At 40.6% G+C, this 25098-nt stretch overlaps 2 protein-coding genes across 11 annotated transcripts in view; both read right to left on the bottom strand.

The window, feature by feature from the left end:
• LOC116645307 (meiosis-specific kinetochore protein-like) overlaps window positions 1–5550 on the bottom strand; it is a 48143-nt gene extending 42593 nt beyond the window's left edge. Inside the window, exons 1-7 of the mRNA XM_032425438.1 lie at window positions 5270–5550; window positions 4827–4964; window positions 4594–4716; window positions 3854–4382; window positions 3612–3699; window positions 2899–2986; window positions 1195–1255 (exon numbers count right to left, since the gene is read on the bottom strand). Of these exons, the coding sequence (XP_032281329.1) occupies window positions 1195–1255; window positions 2899–2986; window positions 3612–3699; window positions 3854–3986 (370 nt within the window). The 5' untranslated portion in view covers window positions 3987–4382; window positions 4594–4716; window positions 4827–4964; window positions 5270–5550. The remainder of the gene's footprint in view (window positions 1–1194; window positions 1256–2898; window positions 2987–3611; window positions 3700–3853; window positions 4383–4593; window positions 4717–4826; window positions 4965–5269) is intronic.
• Window positions 5551–7863: 2313 nt separating this feature from the next.
• Window positions 7864–25098, bottom strand: part of ACSL6 (acyl-CoA synthetase long chain family member 6) — a 61240-nt gene continuing 44005 nt past the window's right edge. For 8 of the 10 annotated variants that reach the window (XM_032425427.1, XM_032425428.1, XM_032425437.1 and 5 more), the window contains 4 exons: window positions 23222–23365; window positions 22099–22200; window positions 21131–21202; window positions 7864–10194 (listed from right to left, as the gene is read on the bottom strand). In XM_032425427.1, coding sequence (XP_032281318.1) covers window positions 10036–10194; window positions 21131–21202; window positions 22099–22200; window positions 23222–23365 — 477 coding nt within the window. In that variant the 3' untranslated portion in view covers window positions 7864–10035. Of the gene's footprint in view, window positions 11475–21130; window positions 21203–22098; window positions 22201–23221; window positions 23366–25098 lie in introns of all 10 variants that reach the window. The other 2 variants (XM_032425429.1, XM_032425430.1) reach the window with 1 other exon arrangement.

Genomic DNA, 25098 nt, shown 5'->3' with positions numbered 1-25098 from the left:
ATTTTTTTTTTTTTGCATTGATTGACCAACTGCTTCAAATGTTTCTAGAGCTATTATTACCTCAGCAGTGGTTTTCTCTGCTCTTCAGATATTCAGCAGTCTGATCTCATCTGCTTTTAAGAAGTCCTCAGTATTTCTGGTAATGCTAATGGCATCCTTTCTTATTTTTAAAAATAACTTTGATTATACCAATATGTAGACAGCTCATAAATTTCTATCAGCAGCCCTCCATATCCAACTGCCTATTTGGCATTCTACTTAATCATTTTAAAAGTACCCATAACTTAATATATTAAAAACATAATTTATGATCTTTCCCTCAAACAAGATTTTTGTTTGTAAAGTAAGTAAATGTAAGTAAATGGCATCACCTTATATCCAGTTATTCAAGCCAGAAACAGATGCCATCTTTGATACCTCCATCTCCTTCGTTCTTCATTTGCCAAACTCTGTCAGTTTCACTTCCTAAAATTGTCATGAGTTATGCTCACTTCCTTCCATTTCCAATGTCATCTTTTAGTACAAAGTGCCATCATTTCCCCCTAACCTACTGTAATAACCTCCCACCTGGTCTATTTGCATCCATTCATGCTTATTTCCATACCACAGCCAAGGTGATCATATATTTTCCTAAGGAAGACTTCAGTGGCTTCTTGCTGCTCCAAATATAAACACCAAAATCTTTGACATAGCCTACAAGGTTATACAAGGCCTCTCTCTGTTCAACCTTGTCTTATTATTGCATTTCCCCCTCCTCTCTGTACTACAGCCACACTGGCTTTCTTTCAGTTCACTGAACTCATGAGGCTTAGTGCCATATTAGGGTCTTTTTGCACATGCTGTTCCCTCTGCCTGGATGGCTCTTAACTCATCTCTTTGCATAGTTAATTTCTCCTTTTCTTCCTATCTCAATTCAATTGCTATTCCCTCATGGAAGCCTTCCCTAAACTCTCTAATTAAACTCAATTAGTTATACTCAAGTCAATCTCTTTTGTAGTATTTATCTCAATTTTAATTTACTGGTGTGTGCTTGAAGGCTTTGAGGATGACGTCCATTGTACGGGCAGAAGGATTCACCTTGGACTAGGAGAAAGACACTTCTTCCACTGAGATGGGAAGATGAGGCAAAAATACAAATGGATGCTTATATCTGTAAGAAACAAAGTTGACGGAGTTCACATCTGACAATCTTACCTGACACTAGCTCACTATTGGATGAACTACAGTCAACCTGGAGGTCATCAGTCACTGACTCCTAAGGGAAATAAGAATTAAAGATATAGCACAAATTATGGGACTGAATATTTTCATATCATAATATTACATCACATTGATTTGGTTATTTTGGAAATGAAAAACTAATATCAACTTTGTGTATCAGTTTCATAGGTAATAGATTCTTTCAGCCTACTAATCACAGATGTAATCTGGTATTTAATATTAAATCTAAAAATAAATATTAAAATATAATAACATGGACATATTTACAGAGTCAGCAATATACTAGTCAACTAACTACTGTGGGATAAACTAGCAACTAGAAGTTAAAGGTGAATATTTTTCTGATCCCCTAGGTAGGAAGGGCTTTTCTTTCTCTAAATATGAAAGCAAAATAAATGAAAAGACTGATGAATCTAAAATATCAGAAATATGATTAAAGGCAAACAAAAAAATATAAAAATATGTTACATGTGTGTATAAAAGTGTAACTATCTTCAATATATAATGAATAAGCATTTCACAAAAAAAGAAACACAAATGGCCAATAAAATGAGGAAAAAAAAGTGTAAACTTTACTAGCATTCAGAGAAATGCAGTATCAAATAAATGCTACTTTTCATCTATCAAATATATGTATTTTTTTCCTTTTTTTAAATTTAAATTCAATTAGCCAACATATAGTACATCATTAGTTTCAGATGTAGTGTTCAATAAAATATATGTACTTTTTAAGTATCAGGTAAAATGGTGCCAAGTGGCCAACATGAATCAAACTTTAAACATGATCCAATCTCAATCCTCCAACCACAGGAAAATAGTTATATAAATTACAGTATATTTATCTATAAGACAAAGCACTATTTAGACACTAAAAATCATATTTTTGAAGGCCATTTAATGTTAGAGGTATATACAATAAGATAACAATCTCTAAATTGAAAAAAAGGGCACAGAAAAAAGGAATGTAAAGAAATACAAAAAAATTAGAAGAAACCTTTTAAACACTTTTTTTTTTTTTTTTGCATAATCTGAAACATCCACAAGGAACACTTAACACTGTTAAAATCTGGGGTAAAGCATTTTTAAAAAATGCCTTTTGTTGAAACTGCCCACCCCCAAAACACATGTTTTAGAGAGAGATGTAAGCTAAAGATCTGGAACATGACTACTTAATGTTAATGGTAGATGAGTCACAAGCAATTTTTAAAATCTGAGTTTCTCCAAATTACTATGTATCTTTAAAATATTGTACAGAATCCATATTAAATAGAGTAGGTCAAGAAGTTATATAATATTCTAATGGTAATGAACACTTTCTAGTTAATGGAAATTCAAATGAGAATGAAAATGGCTTTAAAATGGTTTAAGTGCTACTATACGTAAGGGAGTTACTAAGAAAAACTTACAGATACCTGTTTCATAGAAAATTAGTGAGTAATGGGCATTTCTCAAATTTTTGTCAACGGAAATTAAAAACAAAAAAAATATGACTATGAATCCACCAGAATTAGAAATTCCAGACCCTGTCTAAAGAGAAAACACCAATGTTTACAAAAACGCTAGGAAGCTATGTAGCTATTGAACAAAATCCTTATTACACTTTAATCTGGAGGCACATCAGTTACCATTGGTCTCTGCTTTAAGTATATCCAAGGTCCGTAAGAGAAATATACATACACTCAATGGAGCTATCTTCTCATCCGGGGTCTCTTCATTAGTGCTATTTTCTTGCAGGCTTTCCTGTCCTGTAACTCTTAACCGAGGGCTAACAAAAAAACAAAGCAATTAATTTGCATGGTCTGGATTTGGCTCTCCACATCTCCGTTCACAGTTCACACTGTTCAGAATCTTAAAGGCTATTTGGGGACATCATTAGGAAAAAGTAAAGACTCCAGTGGGTTAATTGTACCAATATTCGCTGGTGCTACGAATGCTTTCCTGAAGGATTTATCTCACTTGCTTTTAGGCAAGTGAGTTGGCAAGTTAGCAAAACTGCTCTTTTAAAAAAATTTTTTAAATAAGTATTTCCAGGGGCACCCGGGTGGCTCAGTCGTTTGAGCTCCCACTAAAGATTTCGGCTGAGGTCATGATCTCACGGGTCCTAGATCAAGCCCCTGGGGCTCCGCGCTCCCCAGGGAGTCAGCTTGGGAGTCTCTCTCTCTCCCTCCCTCTGTCTGCTCTCTCTCTCAAATAAATAAATAAATCTTTTAAATAAATAAATCTTTCTTAAGTCAAATTTCTGGGTCTATGTCCCAACAGGAGCCAAATCGTAAATAGTATTACACTTATTTTCTTCCTTGACTCTTAGAAGGAGAGGCTATAGGCGGAAAAGGAGGACTGAAGTTTGGAGGAGGCAGAAGGCATGGGCTTGGCACTAGTGGCTTACGCACCTCGGTGGCCTAGAGCCGCTAACTCCCTGCCCACTGCACTCTGCTTTCTCTGAGATCTTCTGCAAACGGTGCGCGTTTCCTTTCAGGCCTAAGAGAGGACGGCATATTTCAGGGCAAAGCCCTGGAGGCCGGCTTGCCGCGCTCGGGTGTCCCTGGGCCGAGGCCTAGTCACCCCCCCCCCCCCCCGCAACTTCGCTCGCCCACCCTGGGCCTGCTCCACAGGCTTGCCAGTCGGGGCTTACAGTGCGCAGCGCGCCTTCTGCCTGGACCTGGGGGGGCCTCTGCCTGCGCGGTGGGGCCTAGGTCCGGCGTCGGGGTTAGGTTGAGCCTCTGGCCGGCCCGCTTCTTGCGGGTATAGACCCGTAGTGACCACATTGCCACCCCACCCCCACGGCCTCGGGGACCTCTTGGGCCTCCACAGCCTGTCTCTTCGCCTTCCTGAGGAAACAAGCTACAGTCTGAGTGCGCCAGCGTCCTGGCAACGTAGCTGCCTGCGGAGCAGAACGGCAGGAGGCGACCGAAGAAAAGATAAAGGCCCACAGCGCCAACGCCTGACTGACTGGAGCCTCCCGGTGCGCTCCCGCCCTTTTTTTTTTTATCTCCACCAAGCTGCGCGATGGCTTCTGGGAAGCGTAGTAACGAGGAAGATGCTCCGCCCCCTTGAAGAAGGCCCCGCCTTCCTGGAGGTGTGGCGTCCGGGTATTTGGCAGTGGGCACGCGTGGTTGCCTGACCCGTGGCGCAGACTCACGTGTTTCTCACCTGAAGGGAAGCTAATGGGGAAAAGCGTTTTCGTTGTCCAGGAGGTTGCTCCTTTGCTGTCATTTTTTCCTTAGTGTGATGGGCCCGTCACGTGCATGCTACTGATGGCTCAGCCCCTCTCCTTATAACATTGCATTTAAGCCTTGGTAAGGAGTTTTGGGGTCCGAACATAGGGAATCTAGCAGGGGAGGCGACAGGGGGACAGGGGCGGCGGGGCGTCACCTGACTCAGTGCGGGAAGATCAGACAGGAACGAAAGTACGTTAAACCAGCAGAGAATATCTTCCTGAGCAATGAGCTTCAGTCCCGGGGCCGTGGTATTTGAGAGTCTGAGCATTCGAAGATCCTGGTTTCAGGATATTTTTTCTTAAGGATAGTGGAATCCCTTAGCCCCTGCCCAGGAGCTATCTCCTGGGCATCTGGGCAGCCTTATGGTCAAGGTAGAGAATTTCTTACCTCCTACCGTCTTGGGGCTCAGTTCACTTGCTCTGCATCATTGCAGGAATGTAGGAATGACCTCCCTCTCTCCGTACACTGTGGTTGAACCATCTGGCTGCATCTGATAAACATATTGTGCACATAATAACCATCTTCCTATTTTTAAAAAAAACATTTCACAACATTAAAAAATGCATTTGTAGAGATAAAATTACAAAAACTCGAAGACTTTTTTTGTGATGCTCCAATATTGTATGTGTGACTATAGCACACATACAGCCACAATATTTTCATAATGAAATCACTCTAAATTTTTTTAAAATTTAGAATAGCCTCATAGAAAGTCATGACAGTTGATTCAATATATAAGTAATCATTAAAACTTAGCTTTGTAAAGAACAGAAGGTGGGTATTCTTACCTAATTAGATACAGTGCTTTGAGTCCCTGAATCAATACTTACTCAGCACCTTAGTCTGTATTAGACATTGTGGTAGGTCCTGGGGATACAGAGGTGTGTTAGAAATGGTCCTTCAGTCTGGGATCTCATTGTGTTGTTGCAATACAAAGCAATGATCATATTTCAACCTCCTTTCTTTAGTTATATCCATAATATGCTGACAGGCAGTCTCTAGTTTACAAGTCAGGTCTCCAGGCTCTCTTCTCTCCCTTTGGGGGCTGTTGTGAAAAAAACTTGGAGTTCTTAAATGACCTGTGGGAGGTCTGGGTCCTTCCATGCCCTACACCTAGAAATGGAAGAAACAATGAAAAAGGAAAGCAGCGTAAAGCAAAAGCTGATCTGTACTTTGGTGGCCCTATAGAGGTCTGTCTCACTCCACTGGTCTGCGTTTACTGAAATGCCATCAAGTAAAGATTTATGGGAGTTAATACATAGGGTTTCAAAACTGGAAAAACTTTGGAATGATTTCTTGAGCCAAAAGAGGTCCTTGGAGATAGTCTAGTTGCCTCCTCATTTTGCAGCTGAGGAAACTGCAGCCTAGGGACGTTCATTATGACAGATGATAGGCATAGGTGGCAGGAGCTGGCTGGCATTTGGCTAGTGTGTTTGTCATGACCCCGTTCCTCCTAACACATGGTTGGGCAGGGGGTGGAGGAGCAAGGAAAGGAGTTCGAAGCCCTTGGTAGCACGGGGATGAACGAGACTACAAACAGACTTGGTCTGTTTAAAGCTTCACCCAGAACCAGGCTATAAAAGGGAAGGAGATGTGTCCCATACAAAAGGATGAGGTAGGGCAGACACATCTCAATTCAGTTATCTGTCTCCCCCCATTCTGTCCCCAAATACACAAATGCCAGTGCAAGCATTCATCCGTGAGTGTTAAACTGAACTTCTCCCATCTCCCTTTGCACTCCTTCCATATCTAAACTCAGAATTCTGCTATCACTGTTTCAGTTCAGCCATGTGATGGGTTTGACTAGGTTTGGAGCAGTTATGGAGTTGCGAACTTCCATGGGAAAACAAATTCGAAATTTTGAAGAGATTTCAGAGGAAATTTTTTTTTTTTTAATATTTTCAAAGCCTGTTTGTGGCTTTAGGATTCCCCAGATCCCAGAGGAAATCTTTCTGTATGCCTTTTTATGGAGTGACTGACCCACTGAGCAGTTTTGTTTATGGTTCTATCCATAGGTTTCAAGGTACAACTGAAAATCAGTTTGTTTTTATTTTTCCTTACTTGACAAGAATGAAAAAAACCACAGTGATAGATGAAACGTATCTGCAGGTATTGCAATCTTAATGCATATGAACATTATGCATGAATGCATAAAAAAGAACCAAGGGGATTTTTCATTAAATGGATATTTATTTTTTTAAAAAGATTTTATTTATTTAATTATTTCAGAGAGAGAGAGACAAAGAGAGTGAGAGAAAGCACAAGCAGGGAGGAGAGGGAGAAGCTGACTCCCAGCTGAGTATGGAGCTCGATGTGGGGCTCCATCCCAGGACCCTGGGATCATGACCTGAGCCGAAGGCAGACGCTTAGCCAACTGAGCCACCCAGGTGCCCCTAAATGGATATTCTTGAGCATCCACTATGGACCAGACCTTCCGCACTGGGGCTACAACCTCAAGCAACTCACAGTGTGAGTGGGAGTGGGGCAGAGGGAATCTTCTAAGATAAAAGGATAGTTGAGCTGTTTTAAGAGCTGCACGGTGGAAGTTAGCAGGGGGATTAAAGGTTATGGCATTCTATGAAAAGGGGACCATATGTGCCACATGGAGGCACAGAAGAGCATGATGCTTTTAGGACACTACATAAAGTCGTTGGTATGACTGGAGCCAAGGCTCCAAGGGGGAAGGGCAAGAGAAGAGATGCTAGGCCTTGTGTGCTGAACCAGGGAGTCAGAACTTTATCCTGGAAACTATGGGAAGTCTTCGAAGGAATATTAATCAGGAGAGTGGCATGACCAGATTTTCAATTTAGAAAGATCACACTGACTGCAATGTGGATGGTGAAATTTAAGGAAGCTGGGGTGGAAACAGGAAGACTAATTAAGAAAGAACGGTAATATTCCAGACAAGAGATGAGAATGGCCCCAACTATACTAACAGCTGTGAGAACAGAGGGGTGGACAATAGCAAATCTATAGAGAAGGCAGTCTGCGTAACTGAGGCATGGCAGAATATACCATTTTAAGAAAGTGTAACCATTAGCTTGTATGTGGGTAAAAGACATTATAGAAATACTGTTTAAGGGGCATCACAATGGAAAATTTGAATACAGTTATTTGTTCTTTTAAAAGTATAAAAATGACTTAAATTCAGGACACATTTGGTAAAAGGAAGTGTGCAGAGCAAAGGAGAGTCTCTGGGTGGGGACTGTAAATCTCTGGAGTTTGAGGATCCTTAAAGAGAATGCAGAGTATGCTGACTAGTGTGACAAAGCTTGATATAATGTTTATGATTATCAATGACTATTAATATGCTAACATCAGGGGATTATGCTATATAAATATATAAAATAGTAATTATAAGCAACTTTGAGAAATGAAAAATCTTTATTTTTTTACAAAAGTTTTCATAAATGCATTTTATATTTCATAGGCATGCTATTGTAACAAAGCAACTAAAAATATAATTACAGTTAAGATACTTTTATGCATATTTAAAAGGTAATTTTTAATCTCCTCAATTTTTAAAAATTGAAAGGAGAATAAGCAGTTCTTCAAAAAATATCCATTTCCCCCTGCCCCATGCAATTGTTGTGATGACTTAACAAGGAAAATTAATCAATCAAGTGAATGTCTAAAAGCCACTGTCACCTCAATAAAACCTTTTCAGTTTGGGACAAGATTTAGAAATGCTTGTATTCCAGGTATTTATCTATTGCCTCTGGGTTAGGACCATTCATTGTTCTAAGTCAAGAGTTCCTCCTTTAGGGCTTTGTCCTCACTTAAATGCTAATCCCATTCTCACTGCAGTTAATTGTAGAATCACAGAAAGGACTGTGTGCGTACTTGAGAAAAAATTCAGACTATCAGGATTGTTTTCCTTTTCATATTTATGCTTCCTTAAAATAAAAACAGGCAAGAAAATATAGCAACTTAATTCAACATATAATTTATCAATTTTATATATGATTATTCATTCTTTTTTTCCTGAGATATGAAGCAAGTTCGTAAGTAGTCTGTTTTCATGCAAAAAATACATTTTTCCATTGTTTACATTCATTTCATAGTATTTTGTATTCGAAATAACTATATCACCTTTGTGCTTTATACATTTGGAAAATAAAGAATAATTCATTTTCTTTACTGCAGAAAAAATAAAAGATGAGCAGTTCGTTGATGGGTAATACAACCAAATTAAGCGCTACCTTCAAGCTGCTGAAACATTACCTGACTATAAAAATTGCAGTGGAAAGTCCTATTTTTTCTCATGCTAGCAGTTTTACTTAGAATGAAAGTTTGACTTGCACATATGAGGGAAACATGTATGTTTATTTCCTAGACTTGTGAGTTTGTGAGTTCCTAAATGTGGAACTAGGCATCCACGCCACACCTCAGTTTCTCTCTCGCCTGGAGGGGAATTACAATACAATATAAAGATATCTTTCATGGCAAAAGGAAAAAAAATTGGTGTATATCTTATTTTAAAATATACACAGGATTAGTTTGCAAAATGTGAAAATTACTAATTTATATTACTAATTACGTTACTAATTTACATTTGAATGAAAAACAGATAAAAGGCCAAACATTTTGGAACATGTTTTCTGTAATTGATCTCTATTATACCTCTAGATTTACATCAGATCTGATGTCCACTATAAATGTGAACGCCCTAAGTACATAGCCTTTTTCTATATTCATTAGAGAAATACAAAATTTTTCCCCCAAAATGAAGTTGGGAAATCTGAAGCAAGAGAGATTTTTCTATTAACACATATTGTTTTATTTCTCCTTTATTAAGAAATTCAGCAGACTTAAACAGAGGAATAGATAAATGTACCTACAGTATATTTAGCGCCAACTGTTTACTTTTCTCAGCACATCTGCTGTAACCTATTTATTGGCCCAAGTGTGATGCTTTTCACACAGATCAGGAAGGCCAGAAGACACATGAAGATCTTTAAAGTGAGAAAAAGAAGAAATGCTTAAGCTGTCCATGATCAATCATATCTAACTATAGTGAGGTATAAATAGAATCAATATAAGTTTTAAATTATTTGCTTATGTTACATTGTCCAAAATCCTTTTGGAAACAAAAGACAACTATGAAATTTTGGTTGAGTGGAAAGACAATGGGAAGCGGCTTCATTTTCTTCAGATGTGAAGCTACTACTTGCCTTATTTAAAATAGTATGAATATCTAATTCAGGTAATGATTTTCTCTTTTAATTAGTCAAACATATTAAATATAAAAAATTAATGCTATATAGATGTGGCCTTGGACATTTTTAGAATTTGTTTTTTCAGAACTGCCTTTAAAAGTTAATATGCATTGAACTAGCACATACACTAAAAGTCAGATTTATAAGTAGAGGGTCTGCAGAAAGAATATACCAAAGGAATATGTAAAAATTGGATAAATGCATCAAATGAAGGTGTGATCCACTTTTTTGCCAAGACTGAAATATAAGTGTATAATCACTGATGCAGATTCATCCAGTAGGCCTGTGTGATAATGCATTTTTTTTTTTTTAAACCAATAGCATTTATTTACAGCTTGGAGTTGCTCCAGCAGAGAGGAACTTCGGGACTGTGAGCACTACCCCCATGTCTGCTTGCAGAGTCCTGTCTCTACAGAAGATGACACTTGCCTAGGGACGGTTCCTTCTGCAGATGCAGTCTGTAGCTTGGAACTTAACTGCTGTCCATGCTGGGCTTTAATTATATGTGATTGTCGGCACTCAGGTGCAAGAAGTATCTAAACACATAATGCAAGAAAGGAGGTTTCCATGGTTAAGCTTAGAAGCATGTAAAGATTTTATGAATGGAATTATGCCCTATGAGATATTTATCTATGATGGACTTAAAAAGTCTTCTAGGGGTATTTTGAAGAGGTTCTTCAAAATTAAGTTGTAGAAAACCTATTTTCTTTGGAAATAACATTCCCTCCTCCCCTTGTTCAGGATTATAGCCATATTGGGTTTCCCAGGCCTGGCATGGACATATTGAGAATGGAAGGCCTGAAGAACCCAGCAAGGAACATAGGTACATTAATCGCTGCCTGTCCTGAGAAATAATTCTGGGTTTCTTTTCCCAAGTCTCCCCCAAAGGTCCATTCATCACAGACATCTTTTAGAATTCATGTGTAAGAAGTCCATGGATATACACATGTTATCCTTGAAGTCGCTATACATTTTTTTCTAGATAGTTCCTGAATAAAAATATGAGTTTAATAAATGAGAAAATGTATTGAGAGATCTTCGTAAAATGTTATATAAATATAACATTTGTTTCAAGAATATCTGAACTTGCATTTTTCATGAATAAAAGTAAAAATGAGTGGGAAAACTTGTTCACATCAGTAAAAATTGTCATGTATAAAGACTCTGAACTTACGTAGAATGTGCATTATGTCTTGTTTTAGCATGATTCTGTACACATAGTTTTAATTTTTAAGTCTGATTTAACTGTGATTTTGACAATCAGTTATTGAATGAGGTAGTCCACATTCCCTAGATATTTGCTGTATCTGGTTACTATTCCACAAATAATTAAGTACAGTATATCAGTTATGTTTTTCCTTTATGTTTAATAGGAGTTCTGTGAACATTGAGAATATATTACTTTTAGTGGTACACAGTCCTTGAGAAAAGTCTTGATTTTTACATTGCCATCTGTGATATTTTTAGCAGCTTGTTACAATATCATTTTAATAAAAATAAAGTGTACTCAGTGATGATAGAGAAAATATTGTTAAAGACCTCTTGGGACAGGAAAAGGCTCAATCATAAGGTCACGTGCTTATTCATTTTCAGCTGCATCATTCTGATTCATTACTTTCAAGAGTAACTATAGTATTGCTACACAGTCCATTATACTGAGAAGAACTTTCCTTGAACTTCACATGGAGATTGAGTAAAGCTCTTCTATTTGTTTTTTGAAGTACTCTCTCAGCTCAGGTCTCTTAGCCTTTAGTGTTGGTGTCAGCAAGCCATTCTGAACTGAGAACATGTCAGAGTGGATGTGAATGGCTTTAACCTAAAAACCAAATGCAGAATACGTCTTTATCAGGAATATAACATAGCATTTATAGCACACATGATAAAAGTAAACAGGCATATAAGAATAGATATATTGATACAGAAACACTATGCTCATTAAAAGTCAAAATTATATTAATAAACATTTCAGCCTATTTAACATGTCTGCAAGCCACCTTTTCCCCTTCCTATTTCTTCATTTAGCCAATCAACAGAAATGAACTGGCTGCTTATTCTGTGCCAGGCACTGAGGACGCAGAGAAGAATCATGAGTGCCCTTGCCCACAGGGGGTGCCCACTGGCAGCCAGCAGAGCAGACATAGAGCGATTGTCAGCCAGTGTGGTCCGCACAGAGTGACAGGTGCCGAATGCAGTTTGGTAGGGGAGAAGGAGGAGCGGGAGGGGGAAGCCTTCCCAAATTAGGTGAGTGTTAAAGAACGAGTAAGAGTTAACCAGCAAAGGAGGAGAGGTGGGTGGTGGAGGGCATTCTAGGCAGAGGCAACCCCAAGAACAAAGCTATGGGAGTGAGAAAGGAAATCCAAGGGGTTTCTGGTTGTAGTTACATGAAGTAGGAGGGAAATGGGGTAAGGGATGGAGCCAAAGTGGTCGATGTGACCATTGATAGAGGAGCTCCAACTTCAGGCTGAGGTCAGTAGGAAGGCTGTGGAAGTTCTTATTCAGGGCAGTGACATGGCTGAATACACATTTTAGAAAGATCTGTCCAAGAGAAATGTGAAAACTTTTTTTGAGAACATTAAGATAAGAAACAGGGAAACCAATCGGAAGGATCTGGCCAATCCATGGGAGACGAGATAAGGACCTACCTACACTTAGAGCAGTGGCAGAGACAGATACAAACAAGTAAGCAGTTCTAAGAACCATTCAGTAGTAAAGAGGGAGGCAGCCTCCAGGACTCCCGGTTTCTGATTTGGATGGACACATGGATGGTGTTGCAATTCATAGGAGGAATATAAAGTCTAGGGGGGGACATGATAAGTCTACATTTAAAAAAAAAAAAAAAAGTCCTGCCATGGCTTTTATCACATCTACTGGGAGGAGGCATGGAGGGATCAGGTGTACTGTTGCACACTTCCTATTTCTATGAGACAGATCCTAGGCCCCCTCACGCAAAGTACCTCTACAAAATGCGGAAATGAGAACCAGAGATAGCTGAATTAACTAGGAGGGCCTGGGCAGATTCCTCCCACGTGGGGCTCCATCTGAAAGGGTCACTGACAATCCCATGAGAAGTTTATGACCTGGGTTTGAGTTTCATCTTTCAGTGATACTGCTTCCGAGAAATTGTGTCCTGACTGACAGCTGGGTCTAAATTAAATGATTTTATTGAGATAATAGACCCAAATCATTAAATAGCAAACAGGGTTATGAATTGCTGCAATAGACTTTTTAATAACAATTTTTTATTACACTTCTGAAAAATAAAACTCTCATGGACCTGAGGCACAGAGACACAATGTGACTACAAATACCATTTGCTAAACATTCGTGTCATTTGTCCTTACATGCATATTATTCAAAGTCCAAAATGCAATTTTGAAACTGAAACAACAAACCCTTTCTCAGAATCTTCTGGCAGAAAAGCCCGGGTAGCACCAGTAAGAAGTGCACCAAATCCTAACTACTCCCTAGGTATGTACAGTTGACCCTTGAACAACAACGGGGTTAGGGGAGCAATTGAAAATTTGTGTGTAGGGGTGCCTGGGTGGCTCAGTCGTTAAGCGTCTGCCTTCAGCTCAGGTCATGTTCCCAGGGTGCTGGGATCGAGCCCTGCATCAGGCTCCCCGCTCTGCGGGAAGCCTGCTTCTCCCACTCCCCCTGCTTGTGTCCCCTCTCTCGCTGTGTCTCCCTCTGTCAAATAAATAAATAAAATCTTTAAAAAAAAAAAAAATTCGTGTGTAACTTTTGACTCTCCCTGAACTTAACTACTAATAGCCTGCTATTAACTGGAAGCTTTACCGATAACAGAAATAGTTGATAATCAACACATATTTTGCATGTTATACATATTATATACTGTATTCTTACAATAAAGTAAGCTAGAGAAAAGAAAATGTTAGAAAGAAAATCATAAAGAAAAAAAGAACATCATAAGGAAGAGAAAATACATTTACAGTACTATACTATATTTATTGGAAGAAAAAAAAAGTCATGTCTAAGTGGACTCCTCCATTTCAAACTTGTGTTGTTCAATGGTCAACTGTCATGGACATTTAGAAAATTAATTCAAAATATACATGTTAAATACACATATACATTCATCTGTTGTTTTGTGTAATTGATATTTATTGAGCAACTCCGTTGTATCAGGTATGTGTCAGGCATTAGGGATACAAAGAATAACAAGACACAGTCCCTGCCCACCTGGATTTATAATCTAATGACAGGTGCTGCTATATGACCTTGTAGTGACAATATGATATTGCTACTATAGGGACAAGCACGGAGAAGGTCACCTTTCTCAGGCAGAATCAGTTGCTTTCCCAATACCCACTCCTGACTTTTCCCTTCTGGGATTCGGTTTGGGGCCAAAATGTTCCATGCCAACCATGACGATCACCTTCCCTGATTTCCCAGCCACCCCTGCAGCTAGGGGACAGTCATGAGATCTATTTTTGGCTCGTGAGAAGGGAAAGTTTTTGCCTTCATAATAAAAGGTTCAGACATATCTATCTCCACCCACTCTCCTTTTTTCCTTCCTTGATTATGGACAATGTCCAAAGTTGTAGTGGCCACCTTGTGATAAGCCAACATACTAAGAATGGAGAGTGGAAAGACAGGTAGAGACCAGGCCTTTGAGGACCTGTATCTTCCTTGGACTGCCTATCCTTTTGTGAGAAAAAACACAAAAACACACCCAAGTGTTTAAGACACTGCGGCTTTTCTGTTAGTGCTGAATGCATTTCTGACAGCACCCACCCCAGGCTTGGGGAGGGTTCATTGAAAAGAGATGCCTGAGTTGACTCTGAAGGATGAGTCAGCTGTAGCCCAATGAAGACAGCAAGGGGAAGGAGGAGTGGCTCCTAAATGGCCCAAGGAGAGGAGGGTGCTCTAGGTAGAAGTACCATGTGCCAAAGCACTTGAGACATTCCATGTGTAGCCTGAAGCATATGGCACAGATGGAGAAGAAAGCGATGGGACTGGAGAGATACACCGGGGCCAAGTTATAAAGGATTAATATGCCAAAGCAGGGAGTTTGGACATGATTCTTTCAACAGCTTTTAAGCAGTGAGAGACAGAATGGCTCTTTGGAAAAACTACTGTGCTAAGGGTGAACTGAAGTGAGGTTAAAGTGGAAACTGCAAGACCAGCCAAGAAACAAGACTGAGGGTGACTTGGGCTATAAAACTTGGCTCTGGAGATAGAAATTGATTTGGGGGATAGAAAGGATAGGACTTACAATTTGCTTGGGTAAGTGGTAGATAAAGAGAGATAATAAGAAGAGCTCTAGGTTTCTGCTTGAACAGAAAAACTGGAGGAGTGAGAAGATTCTTTGGAGGAGGGAAGATCAAGTATTTGTGTTAAAGTCTGAAATGCTTCCGAGACAACCAAGTGGTTAATACTGGATATATTGGTATCAGTATGCAGGACAGAGCAGCAGCCTGGGCTTGAGACAGAGGAGCGACTTGGCGAGTAGAAAGGAACTGGAGTGTGGGTTACAAAAGCCAGGAGGACAAGAATGAGAGGTCACTTTGTCAGATGCTACTGTCATATAAGAACTGTTCATAAAATCAATGGACACAATCAGGAAATGACTTATTTCAAAAATCAATTTATGTACCACCTTACACCCATTAGGATGGCTATTATCCAAAAAAAAGAAAATAACAAGCATTGGTGAGGATGTGGAGGAATTTGAACCCTTGGGCACTGCTGATGGGAACGTAAAATGATGCAGTCACTGTGGAAAACAGTGTGGCAGTTCCTCAAAGAATTAAAAATAGAACTACCATATGACCCAGCAATTGCACTTCTGGGTATATACCCAAAAGAACTGAAAGCAAGATCTGGAAAAGACACTTGTACATCCATGTTCATAGCAGCATTGTTCATAGTAGCCAAGACATGGAAGCAATCCAAATGTCCACTGACAGATGGATAAGCAAAATGTGGAATATTACTCGTTCTAAAAGGGAAGGAAGTTCTGACATGTGCTATAACATGGATGAAACTTGAGGACATTAGGCTAAATGAAATAAGCCAGTCACAAAAAGATAAATACGGTATGATTACACTGATATGAAGCACTTAGAGTAATCAAAGTCACAGAGACAGAGAGTAAAATGGTGGTTGCCAGAGGCTGGGGTTGGGGGGGTGGTTGGGAGTTATTGTTTAATGGGGACAGAGTTTCACGTTTACAAAATGAGAAGAGTTATGGGATGGATAGTGGTGATGACTGCACAACATTACAAATACATCTAATACTACTAGACTGTGCACTTAAAAATGGTTAAGATGATAAATTTTATGTTATGTGTATATTACCGCAATAAGAAAAAATGGAAAAAAAAATCAGTGTATGCAAATAGTTGCAAAATGTTCAGTACGTCAGTGATTGTTTTCAAAACCTCTGATGTTAACAGTCTTGTGTCCTGTGAGGTGGGCCTTTCGAGACAGCAAAGAACTCTTTGCTCTGAAAACTCTTCATTATTCAGATCGAAAACTCATTATACAAAGAAGACTCCTAAAACAGCTCTACTTCCAACTTCCTAGAAATCCATAAAGAAAAATTCTAACAAATCCTGGCATTTTTAAACCCATGCTTGTAATTTAAAAATGTGGAAGTTTTCAAATGAGCACAGCATTAATAAATCAGATTCACTTTGTCTCTTAGACATTTGTTCAAATGAAGGGTTCACTTTCGCTATAAAAAGGATAGCATTTTAAGGATTCGAGTGTGTGGAGGAGAGGTGAGGAGGGAACGTTAGGCTAAAACTAGAGCTAGCATTATAGTTAGCTGCCTCAACTTTACTTCACACACAAAGGATTTCTACTTGGATATCTGATATAAATTGATGGAAATCTGAGGTTCTTGGCTAAAAAGGGGTATTGTCAAATTTTCAAAATTAGTTAAGTTTCTTGTAAAAAATGTTTTGCTTGAAAACTCCTTCAGTGTTCTTGATATTCAAATAAGCAAGGCTATGGTAAGGAATAGGGCTGCCATTTTTTTGTACCCTCTGGAATATTTTTTTTTCTTAATTTGTTTTTATTAAACATAAACTATTCTAGGGGACCCAAAAGTCACTGGAAACAGGTCCCAAGGGAGACATTTTCAGACACAGCACACTGAGAAGTAGGGGTTCTGCAGGGGTCACTGCTGGGGGTGCTGTGGTGGTGGAGGCACGTGTAGATAGGTGGGGAAGGGATGAGGTTGGGGAGAAGCAGAGGTGTGTGGAGGTGGGGTGGAGGCGGGATGAAGTGACATGGTTGGGTTGGGGGGTTGGGGTGAGAGAGGCTCTGGTTCCAGCCCCAACCCCACCAGCGCAGCACCGCTCCGATGTTGGGTGCAAGCTCGACTTTTCAGATAAGATGCCATCTAAGCTCTGCTGCTTAAAGAAGTTTGGAAATCACCACTTGACAACAAAACTAATTAGCTTAAAGAAAACATGAACACAATCTGAATCAAACTTAATCTTAGATACTGTGAATTAACTTAGTAACTCACGTTTACGGTCATAAAATGAAAAGCTGAAAATTGACAGTGCTAATTTCCCTAACTTTTTTTTTTTTTCTAAAGCTCTCTTCTGATAGAAATGGTACCACATAAAGACTTTTGGTAAGGGCAAATGACCTCGCCAACCTTCTTCTGTAAATGCAATTAGTAATATAATTGTAAAAGGAGAAGCAAATGTCATGGTATCATATCTGCTGCCTGGGTTTCAGCTCATCTGAGCTCCTCCCAGCCTGTGGAGCACACAGGGTAACTGGGACGAGAGTGTGTGTTCAGTACAGGGGCTTGGGGTGAGCACCTTTGAAAATCTAGCAGTGGCACTTTATTGTTACAAACAATAAAGTACAGGGAAGATGAATTTCATAGGGAGAGCTATGGAACGCTATTTAGATGCTCAGTAGACTACAGAAGAAAACGTTATGATCTTAGGAACAAAGGACTGAACCAACAGGTAGATTTCACAGCAAGCCTAAAGGCTGACGGGGGCATCTGCAGTTCACTGCGGCTCACCACCAAATAGTCTCTGCTTGAGGAGAGGGAGTGGCACTAAATACAGCCTTGCAGGAAGCCAAGGCATATGGCGCCCAGCTCATCAGTCTGACCTACAGCTCTGGGTCTGTTTGAATTCTTCCATGAAAATACCTATACAAACCGCCTGAGTGACTAAAAGTCCAGTCAGTAAGTGGGGAAAAAAAAATGGGTCAAACCAGTTCTTTAACTAATACTGACCTTAACTATGGGTCCCAAACTTAAAGGTTTTTTTTTTTTTTTTAGAAGTAAACCAATGTTAAAACCAATTTTCATTTTCGATAATTACATATTTTCTAATAAAACCAAACTGTTGATTTGTGGGGTGGAAAAAAAAAAGGAATGAAAATCTTTATTCTCCCTTTAGGCCTAACACAACGTGAGACTCGCTTTCCAATTTGTGATAAGTCAAAAAAATTTTTTTAAGATTTATCCCTTTATTTGAGAGAGAGAGAGTGTGCAGGCATGCACACACCCATGAGCTGGAGGGGGGGGGCGGGGGGGCGCAGAGGAAGGGGGAGAGAATCCCCAACCAGACTCCTGCTGAGAGCGGGGCTTGATCCCAGGACCCTGAGATCATAACCTGGGCCTCTCAACTGACTGAGCCACCCAAGCGCCCCAATAAGCAAAATTTTTGTTAAGGAAGGAAATGCTAAATGTTAGCTTCCTTTCTGAAACTACACTCTTGCCACTGAATAGTGATTCCATAGGGTTTTTTTTTTTTCAGTTTAGAAATACTGTAACATTTAAATATTGTATTGGATTAAAATACCTAAAAAATTTCAATTTATGCCAACTCATTAAAGCATAAAACTTTTCATAATTCTGAAGAAACATGGTATTCTAAGTTTTCAATGGTATTACTGAATGAAACACATAATATTGCTTAGAGACAATAAACACAGAGTGAATAATTTAGGACTGAAGAGATAAAGTAAAAACAAAACCCACTGTAATTAGACAAATGCTCAATTCATTTCTTTTTTTTTTTTTTCCATTTCTGATTTAAAGGCCAGTTGGTTAGGTAAGTATTCATTTCCGTGACAGGAAACACAATAACATATATTAGTGAGAGATTCACATCAGAATTTTAAAAATCTATCAAGTGTCAAAGGTCACTCGGTATTGTCTATACAAACTAATAAGACATATAAATGCCAAGAAAATGGTTAAATCATGGCTAAGTATGCTCAAAAACTTCCTAGGTACCTACACATTTTAATTATTGATAGAGTTATTTTAAATGCTTCCTATCTATTCATTAAAATATATCTTCCAAAAATCTCCATAAATTAATAATGATTGGCCTCGTTCTAGGAAATTGTTTCTGGAAATTAAATCACATTAATTTTTTTATCTAGTTCAAATGTTAATTCAGATCAACCCTGCCCAGTGAGCCTGAACTCCTAAAGCTTTTGGTGAATGATTTAAGCCTTAGGCTTGGATATCTGTTTGTGTTTGCGTGGTTTTCAAAATAATCAGTGTTAAGCCTTAACTGATGACTCATTTTTGAGGAAAAGGGAAAAGGGCAAGCTGACAATGGACTGTGGATTAACTTAAATAATTTATATTGATCTTCGGAACACGAGTGGGAGCACACCCTCCTCAGGCATGAGGCCTGGTTTTTGCTCTCCTGTGCTCAGCTGAGGGCACACACTGCTTGTGGTGAAGGATGCACAGACCAACAAAGAGGAAAATGAGAACAGAGAAAATGAAGAGGTGACACGCTTGGCAATAAAACTCAGGCCTTTGGGATGCCCGCATGACGTCCCTGTATTTGAGGTTACCACGGTGAGGGCAGATTATTAGAGCAGAAACTGCTTAAGGGGTATGGGAAGATAAGACTACCTCTCCTCTCAGTAAAGGTCTAATTTGAGCAATGGTTAACACCTGAAACTTTACCAAAGGTCCGCTTTTCAGCGTGATCCTTTTGCGTAGCATCTAAACGCTAAGATTCTCCGTGTCCTGGGGCAGGTCAATGCATCCCAAACCCAACAGGGGGAGTGCCAGCCTCAGGAATTGCAAGGTAGTGGCAGGAACTAATCTGCTTAAGCAAAGCACCCAGAGCCCTTATAGTTCCCCATTCAGAGGAACACACAGGCCCAGAACAAATGGGTCTCGGACCACCCATTTGTGGTCCCTGCTCTACGTCATCATATGATCCACTCACACAGCTCCTCTTAATGGAAGGACAATGAAGTCAGTCCTAAAAGAAATTTAAATAATGATGCCAGAAATGACCTTTCATTCAGAAAGATAAATATAACTTGTCTGAAGGCCTCTGATTTTATAATTTTTTTAAATGAAAATTTTATTCATCCAAGCCTTTTTTTGCTGTAGATGCTGACAGATGAGGGTAAAGTAGTGTTTCTCAAACTAGATTAATAAAAAGATCTATTTCAAAAGAAAACAATTCGGAAACTATGTTTAGATTTCATCAGTTTGAAACTTAAGAAATTATAAAGTCTGACTCTGTGGAAGTGGTTTCTCAATCGCAAATACTTGCTATAAGAGTTTTACATTTGAAACTGGTTTTAAAATGTTTTCACGTTATCAAAATGAACATACAAAATTTAAAATTCTCAAAAACCCTGCAGATCCCTAACACTAACACTGTATTTGGGAACGCTAGTGGAGAAACACAATTTTATTAAAAATGATTATGTTAAAGACATGCTGGAAAATTTTTAAAAATCGGAGCATTTCTATGTCTCTACTTGAAGAATTTTTCTTTTTGAATTTTTGACTGAAGAGGACGTATAAAGGACGTAGGTAAGTAGGACCAAGGGTGCTTCTGAACTCAGTTACAGTAAGAACTTGCAAAGATAAGAGTCTGAGAGGACCGCTTGCTGTGTCACCTCCCAACACATTTCTGTGTTTCCTCCTCTTTGTGGTAGACACTCTGGGCTGACAGATCACTGACCCCGAGGAGCACGATCTTTCCGATGTCCTAGCAAGTCAGCTTGCCTGCTGTAGCCAAGAAGACAGTCCCCATAAAAATAAAAGTAAGAGAGGACTGTGGTCTTGAGTACTGTAGGCAGCCTGGAGACAGGCCAACCATGCCCACACACGCTCTGCCTGTGACAGCTAGGGTAATATTTCAAATTTATGAACGTCTGTGATTACAAGGACAACAAGCACGGTCTCACTCGACGTACGACCTATTTAGCGCAGAACGCAGGCTGTTGCAGAGTCGGCTTGGAAGCCTGCAGGGGTCTGTTAGCACACAGGGGTCTGTTAGCACACAAGCATTTAAAACGTAGCACACATCCCTGCAGGATGCAACAGGCCACTCAGGAAGCCCATCCCACAAAATCTAAAGAGCAACGGCCAGAGCATGCGGGGGGTGGAGGATCTAGGTCAGGGTCACCTTGGGTGAGTGTAATTTTCAGCACTGCATGAAGGGTTGTAACAAGTATGGGGAAGGGAATATTTACCTGTTCAAACGAATGGAGTCCACTCTGTTTTCCTAACCTCACCATATCTTCCAAAATGGCTTTTTTCAGCTCCTGAATGGGACCATAGAGGAAAAATGACAAGGCAAAAACACATTTCAAAATGGAGGTAGAGGAAACGGTGAGTCTTGAGCAAAGTACAGCTGGTGGTTGGGCCAACCCCCACCTCACCCTCACCTCCACCCCCTCCCTGGGGCTGACACTCCCAGGCAGCATACATTCACCACCTCTCCTGAGGCAAGCGAGTGCCAGGCACGAACAAAGGAGTGACCACGAACAGGCTAAGGGACCACTCCATTTTTTAAAGTGGCTCTCTGGTCAGCCCAGTGAGTCCCAGGGACGCTGTCACCCCCAGAAGAGCCCGGGACCCAGAGGGAGTGCTCAGGTCCATGGGTGCTGCTGAGAAATGGACCACGTGCCTGGACGAGGTGATGCTGAGCCAGAGCACAGAGATCTCTTCCATAGGACCCTACACATGCCTGAGTGGCTAAAGCTCTAAGCAGGAAGGTGTTATTTTTTTCTCAACTCCATGACTGTCTAAGTCCAGTATGTACAAAAGCCACCTCACGTTTGGAAAGAGCAAGGCCAGCGAGTCAGAAGGCCTATACTCACACCTGACAGTGCTGCTAACCAGCTGCGTCAGCTGTGTGGCCTTGGGTGAGCCACCTCCCTCTCTGGACTTGACTGCAAGCTGCAGGACAGCAGGGCTGGACGAGCTTTCTGTGATGTCTCCCACCAATAGTTCAATAGTTAGTTTATCAAACTTTCTAAGAAGACATCTGCATTCCTTCAACAACAATAACAAAAAGACGAACCTCTGGTTTAGGACTTCTACCACTTATAAAATAAAGTTAGAAACGTCCCTGCATGTTCAAATTCCACTGCTTTACCGTGTTTCTGCCCTCCCATTACCCAGTAGCATCAGGAGGTCCAGCAACCAAGGTACAGACCTTATTTGCACAGAGCTCTTCGTATGACCCTTCAATTCCTCTCTTCTGGGCCCAAGAGGGCATGACTTCAGGGTCAGGCACAACAACACCCACCAAAAAGGCCTGCAATCCCAACCAAAGGAAAACGCAGTCAAGACAAAAGCTTTTAAAGTGGTTATTTGTAGTCCAGCATTAAAAATAACCTCCTGGTATTCTGATCCCATCCTTTTCTAAAAATAAGTATATGCTTATGTTACGAAACATTCTCACCAATATAGCACACATTCTTAACTGTTTATTTTCTGATATAGTTCCTTAACTTTGTAAAAAAAATTAATAAAGTGTAAGCTTAAGGAGATTAAGAATCAGTACCGTTTGATTCTCATGCCAATCTTAAAGGAGGACACCTTTAAGATGCCAGCCAAACAATTCTACGAACCCAAACACATATATTTCTCAAGGTTTCCTAGACCATTTTGAAATTGTTTTATTAATATGGTCCCCATTCATGAAGAGCTCCGTTTTAAGTTTTTAAAGCATTTTCTTTAATAATATTTGCTTAATGAATGCAATGATAGCACAGAATATATTCACAGTGATCTTTCCGACTTCAGGTCTAAATGATGTTGAAAGCAGAATAAATATAAATCCTCTCCAATAATTGAATCTTAACTATGTTAACATTAGCTGAATACATTAGCTCAATACATATATATATTATTAGCTCAATATATTAGTTATATATATATTGAGCTATGTTATCATCAGTACCATTATTTGCAATATTGTACCCATTTATCTGTAGAGTTCATTTGCATATTTCAAAATCTAAAGAGCATAAATCCTATATCCCTCTTGGAAGTAGATGGAACATAAGTTAAAAGTAGTGGGAATGTTCATTACCACTATTTCAAGCAACTTTTTCACCTAATTGCAATTTATCAAACTATAAGCCAGTAAGATTTCTCCTTTAAAAGGAATTTTCTCTCACGATTTCATATACAGAAGAATACTGGTGTCTCATTGGAAATCAATGTTTACCACTATGATCAAATACCAAATACTGAGGAAATTATTCCCCAATAACCCTAGATTTTTCAGCAGGCCCGGTAGGCGTGGGAGGGCTGAAGCACAGGAGACTCACCTTTAAACTGTCCCCATGGACATAGATTTGTGCCACAGGCTCACTCCGGATGTAGATGTTCTCAATCTTCTCAGGTGCAACATATTCTCCCTGAGCAAGTTTAAATATGTGCTTCTTCCGATCAATAATTTTAAGAGTCCCTGCCTGTGGAGTTGAACAAAGCTTCAGGAAAAGATAGCATTCTTGAGCCTAAGCCCCTCACTCGTCAGTGCCATAGCCCCTCCCCCCCCCCCCCCCCCCCCCCCCCCCCGCACCCCCCACCTGGATCTGCTCCTCCGCCTGAGGCCTCTGCTCTTACACAGCCCTTGTGTGGTCAGAGAGGGCCGCCATGCACCACGGGTTGATGGCTCTCGAGATCTGCTGGACCCTGAGTGCCCACTGTCCTTTCTTCCCAGCACTTACCCCACCCTCGCCCCTCCACTCCCCACTCCCACACCTGCCACCCTCATGCCCAGCAACAGGTGTCCTCCTCCTCAGAAGGCTCGCCTACCTTCCCCTCTCACCCAGGCTGCCTCTTTTCTCACCACCATCCTCAAATTCACTCCCTTGGACAATGCTTAGGCCTCTCTGCCCAGCTATGGCCTCCACTCCCAAAGAGTGGCCTCTCCATCCCCCAGCAAACAGCAGAGCTTGGCAGAGGCCCCCAGTGACTTCTCCCTGACAGACCAGATGGGATTAGGAGTCCTCACCCCTCCAGGACCTCTGCAGCAGGCAGGCTACCTCTTGGGCAGTGAGTGCTTGTGCTCCTGGCCTCTAGAACCCCTACAGACCTCGACTCCCTTTGACCTTTTTGAGTTTCTTAGGGGAATTGGTGTGTCTCTTTCCTTTGGCTCAACCCTTGAATGTTGTACTTTCTTCACCTCCACTGATAGCGTTCCTTGAAATCAGCTCCATTTATTTCTTCATTGGCCACTCCCACGTCTGCCTAAGCGTCCAGCCAAACCTTTTCACTGAATTCCAGACCCAGGACCTAACACTCAGGACACTTTAGAAACCAGACCGTTCGCCCTGCAGGATGCAAAAGGCCACTCAGGAAGCCCATCATTGTCCTCCTCATGCCTGTTCCAGCCCCAAGCCCCAAAGTTGGAGATGGCCTTGCTGTTTGCCTCTCCTGGAACTTCTGGCCGTCAGGCTCATTGTCCTCAATCACAAATCCTTCCCACACCCACCTCCTTCACCATCAAAACCACTTCCTGACCAGACTTCTGCATACACTCTATCCCTCCTCCATCTGTTTGATTGGCCAAAGGGGAGCAAAGTCTCCGGAAAAGAAAAATGAACAGGCCCTGTTTTGTTCAAAACCCAGGCTGGACCTCAGGCGCTTCCCCTACACTGACTTCTTTGACCCTCATGGCGGGGCATTGTCACTTCCATTTCACAGATGATGAAAATGAGGGTTAGAGAATTTGGTTACTTCCTCCAAAGCCACACAGCTAGAAGGCAGGGGAACCAGGATTTCAATTAGGTCTTTCTGGATCAGAAGTTTGTACCTTTTCCTTAATCTACCTAATACTCTTTCAAAACATTAATAATTAAAAAAAATAGACACCACCAGACCACCTACCAGCTGTCTTGGGCTCTTAGTGTATGCGCAGCACTAGGTCTCCACATGAATTAGTTTACTTGCTTCTCCCAACCGCCTGCAAGCTGGGTGGTTGCACCCAACTTAGAGGGAATCAGTACCAGATCCAAGGTTCTATGGAACTTCAAGGTTTTTCCAATTTTAAGGCCCTCCCTCTTTAAGAAAAATAATATAAAATGAAGTGCAGAGGCTTGTGGGGGGGCCCATGCCAGTGAGGGGCTCTGAGCCAAGGCTTCCTTAGCCGAGGGGACAATCTGCCCTCTGACGGCCTGCAGCCCTGCTGCTCCCCCAGCCT

The sequence above is a fragment of the Phoca vitulina genome, unplaced genomic scaffold (genome assembly GCF_004348235.1).
Source record: "Phoca vitulina isolate PV1807 unplaced genomic scaffold, GSC_HSeal_1.0 scaffold32, whole genome shotgun sequence".
NCBI lineage: Eukaryota > Metazoa > Chordata > Mammalia > Carnivora > Phocidae > Phoca > Phoca vitulina.
This window is presented reverse-complemented; position numbering and strand designations above follow the sequence as displayed.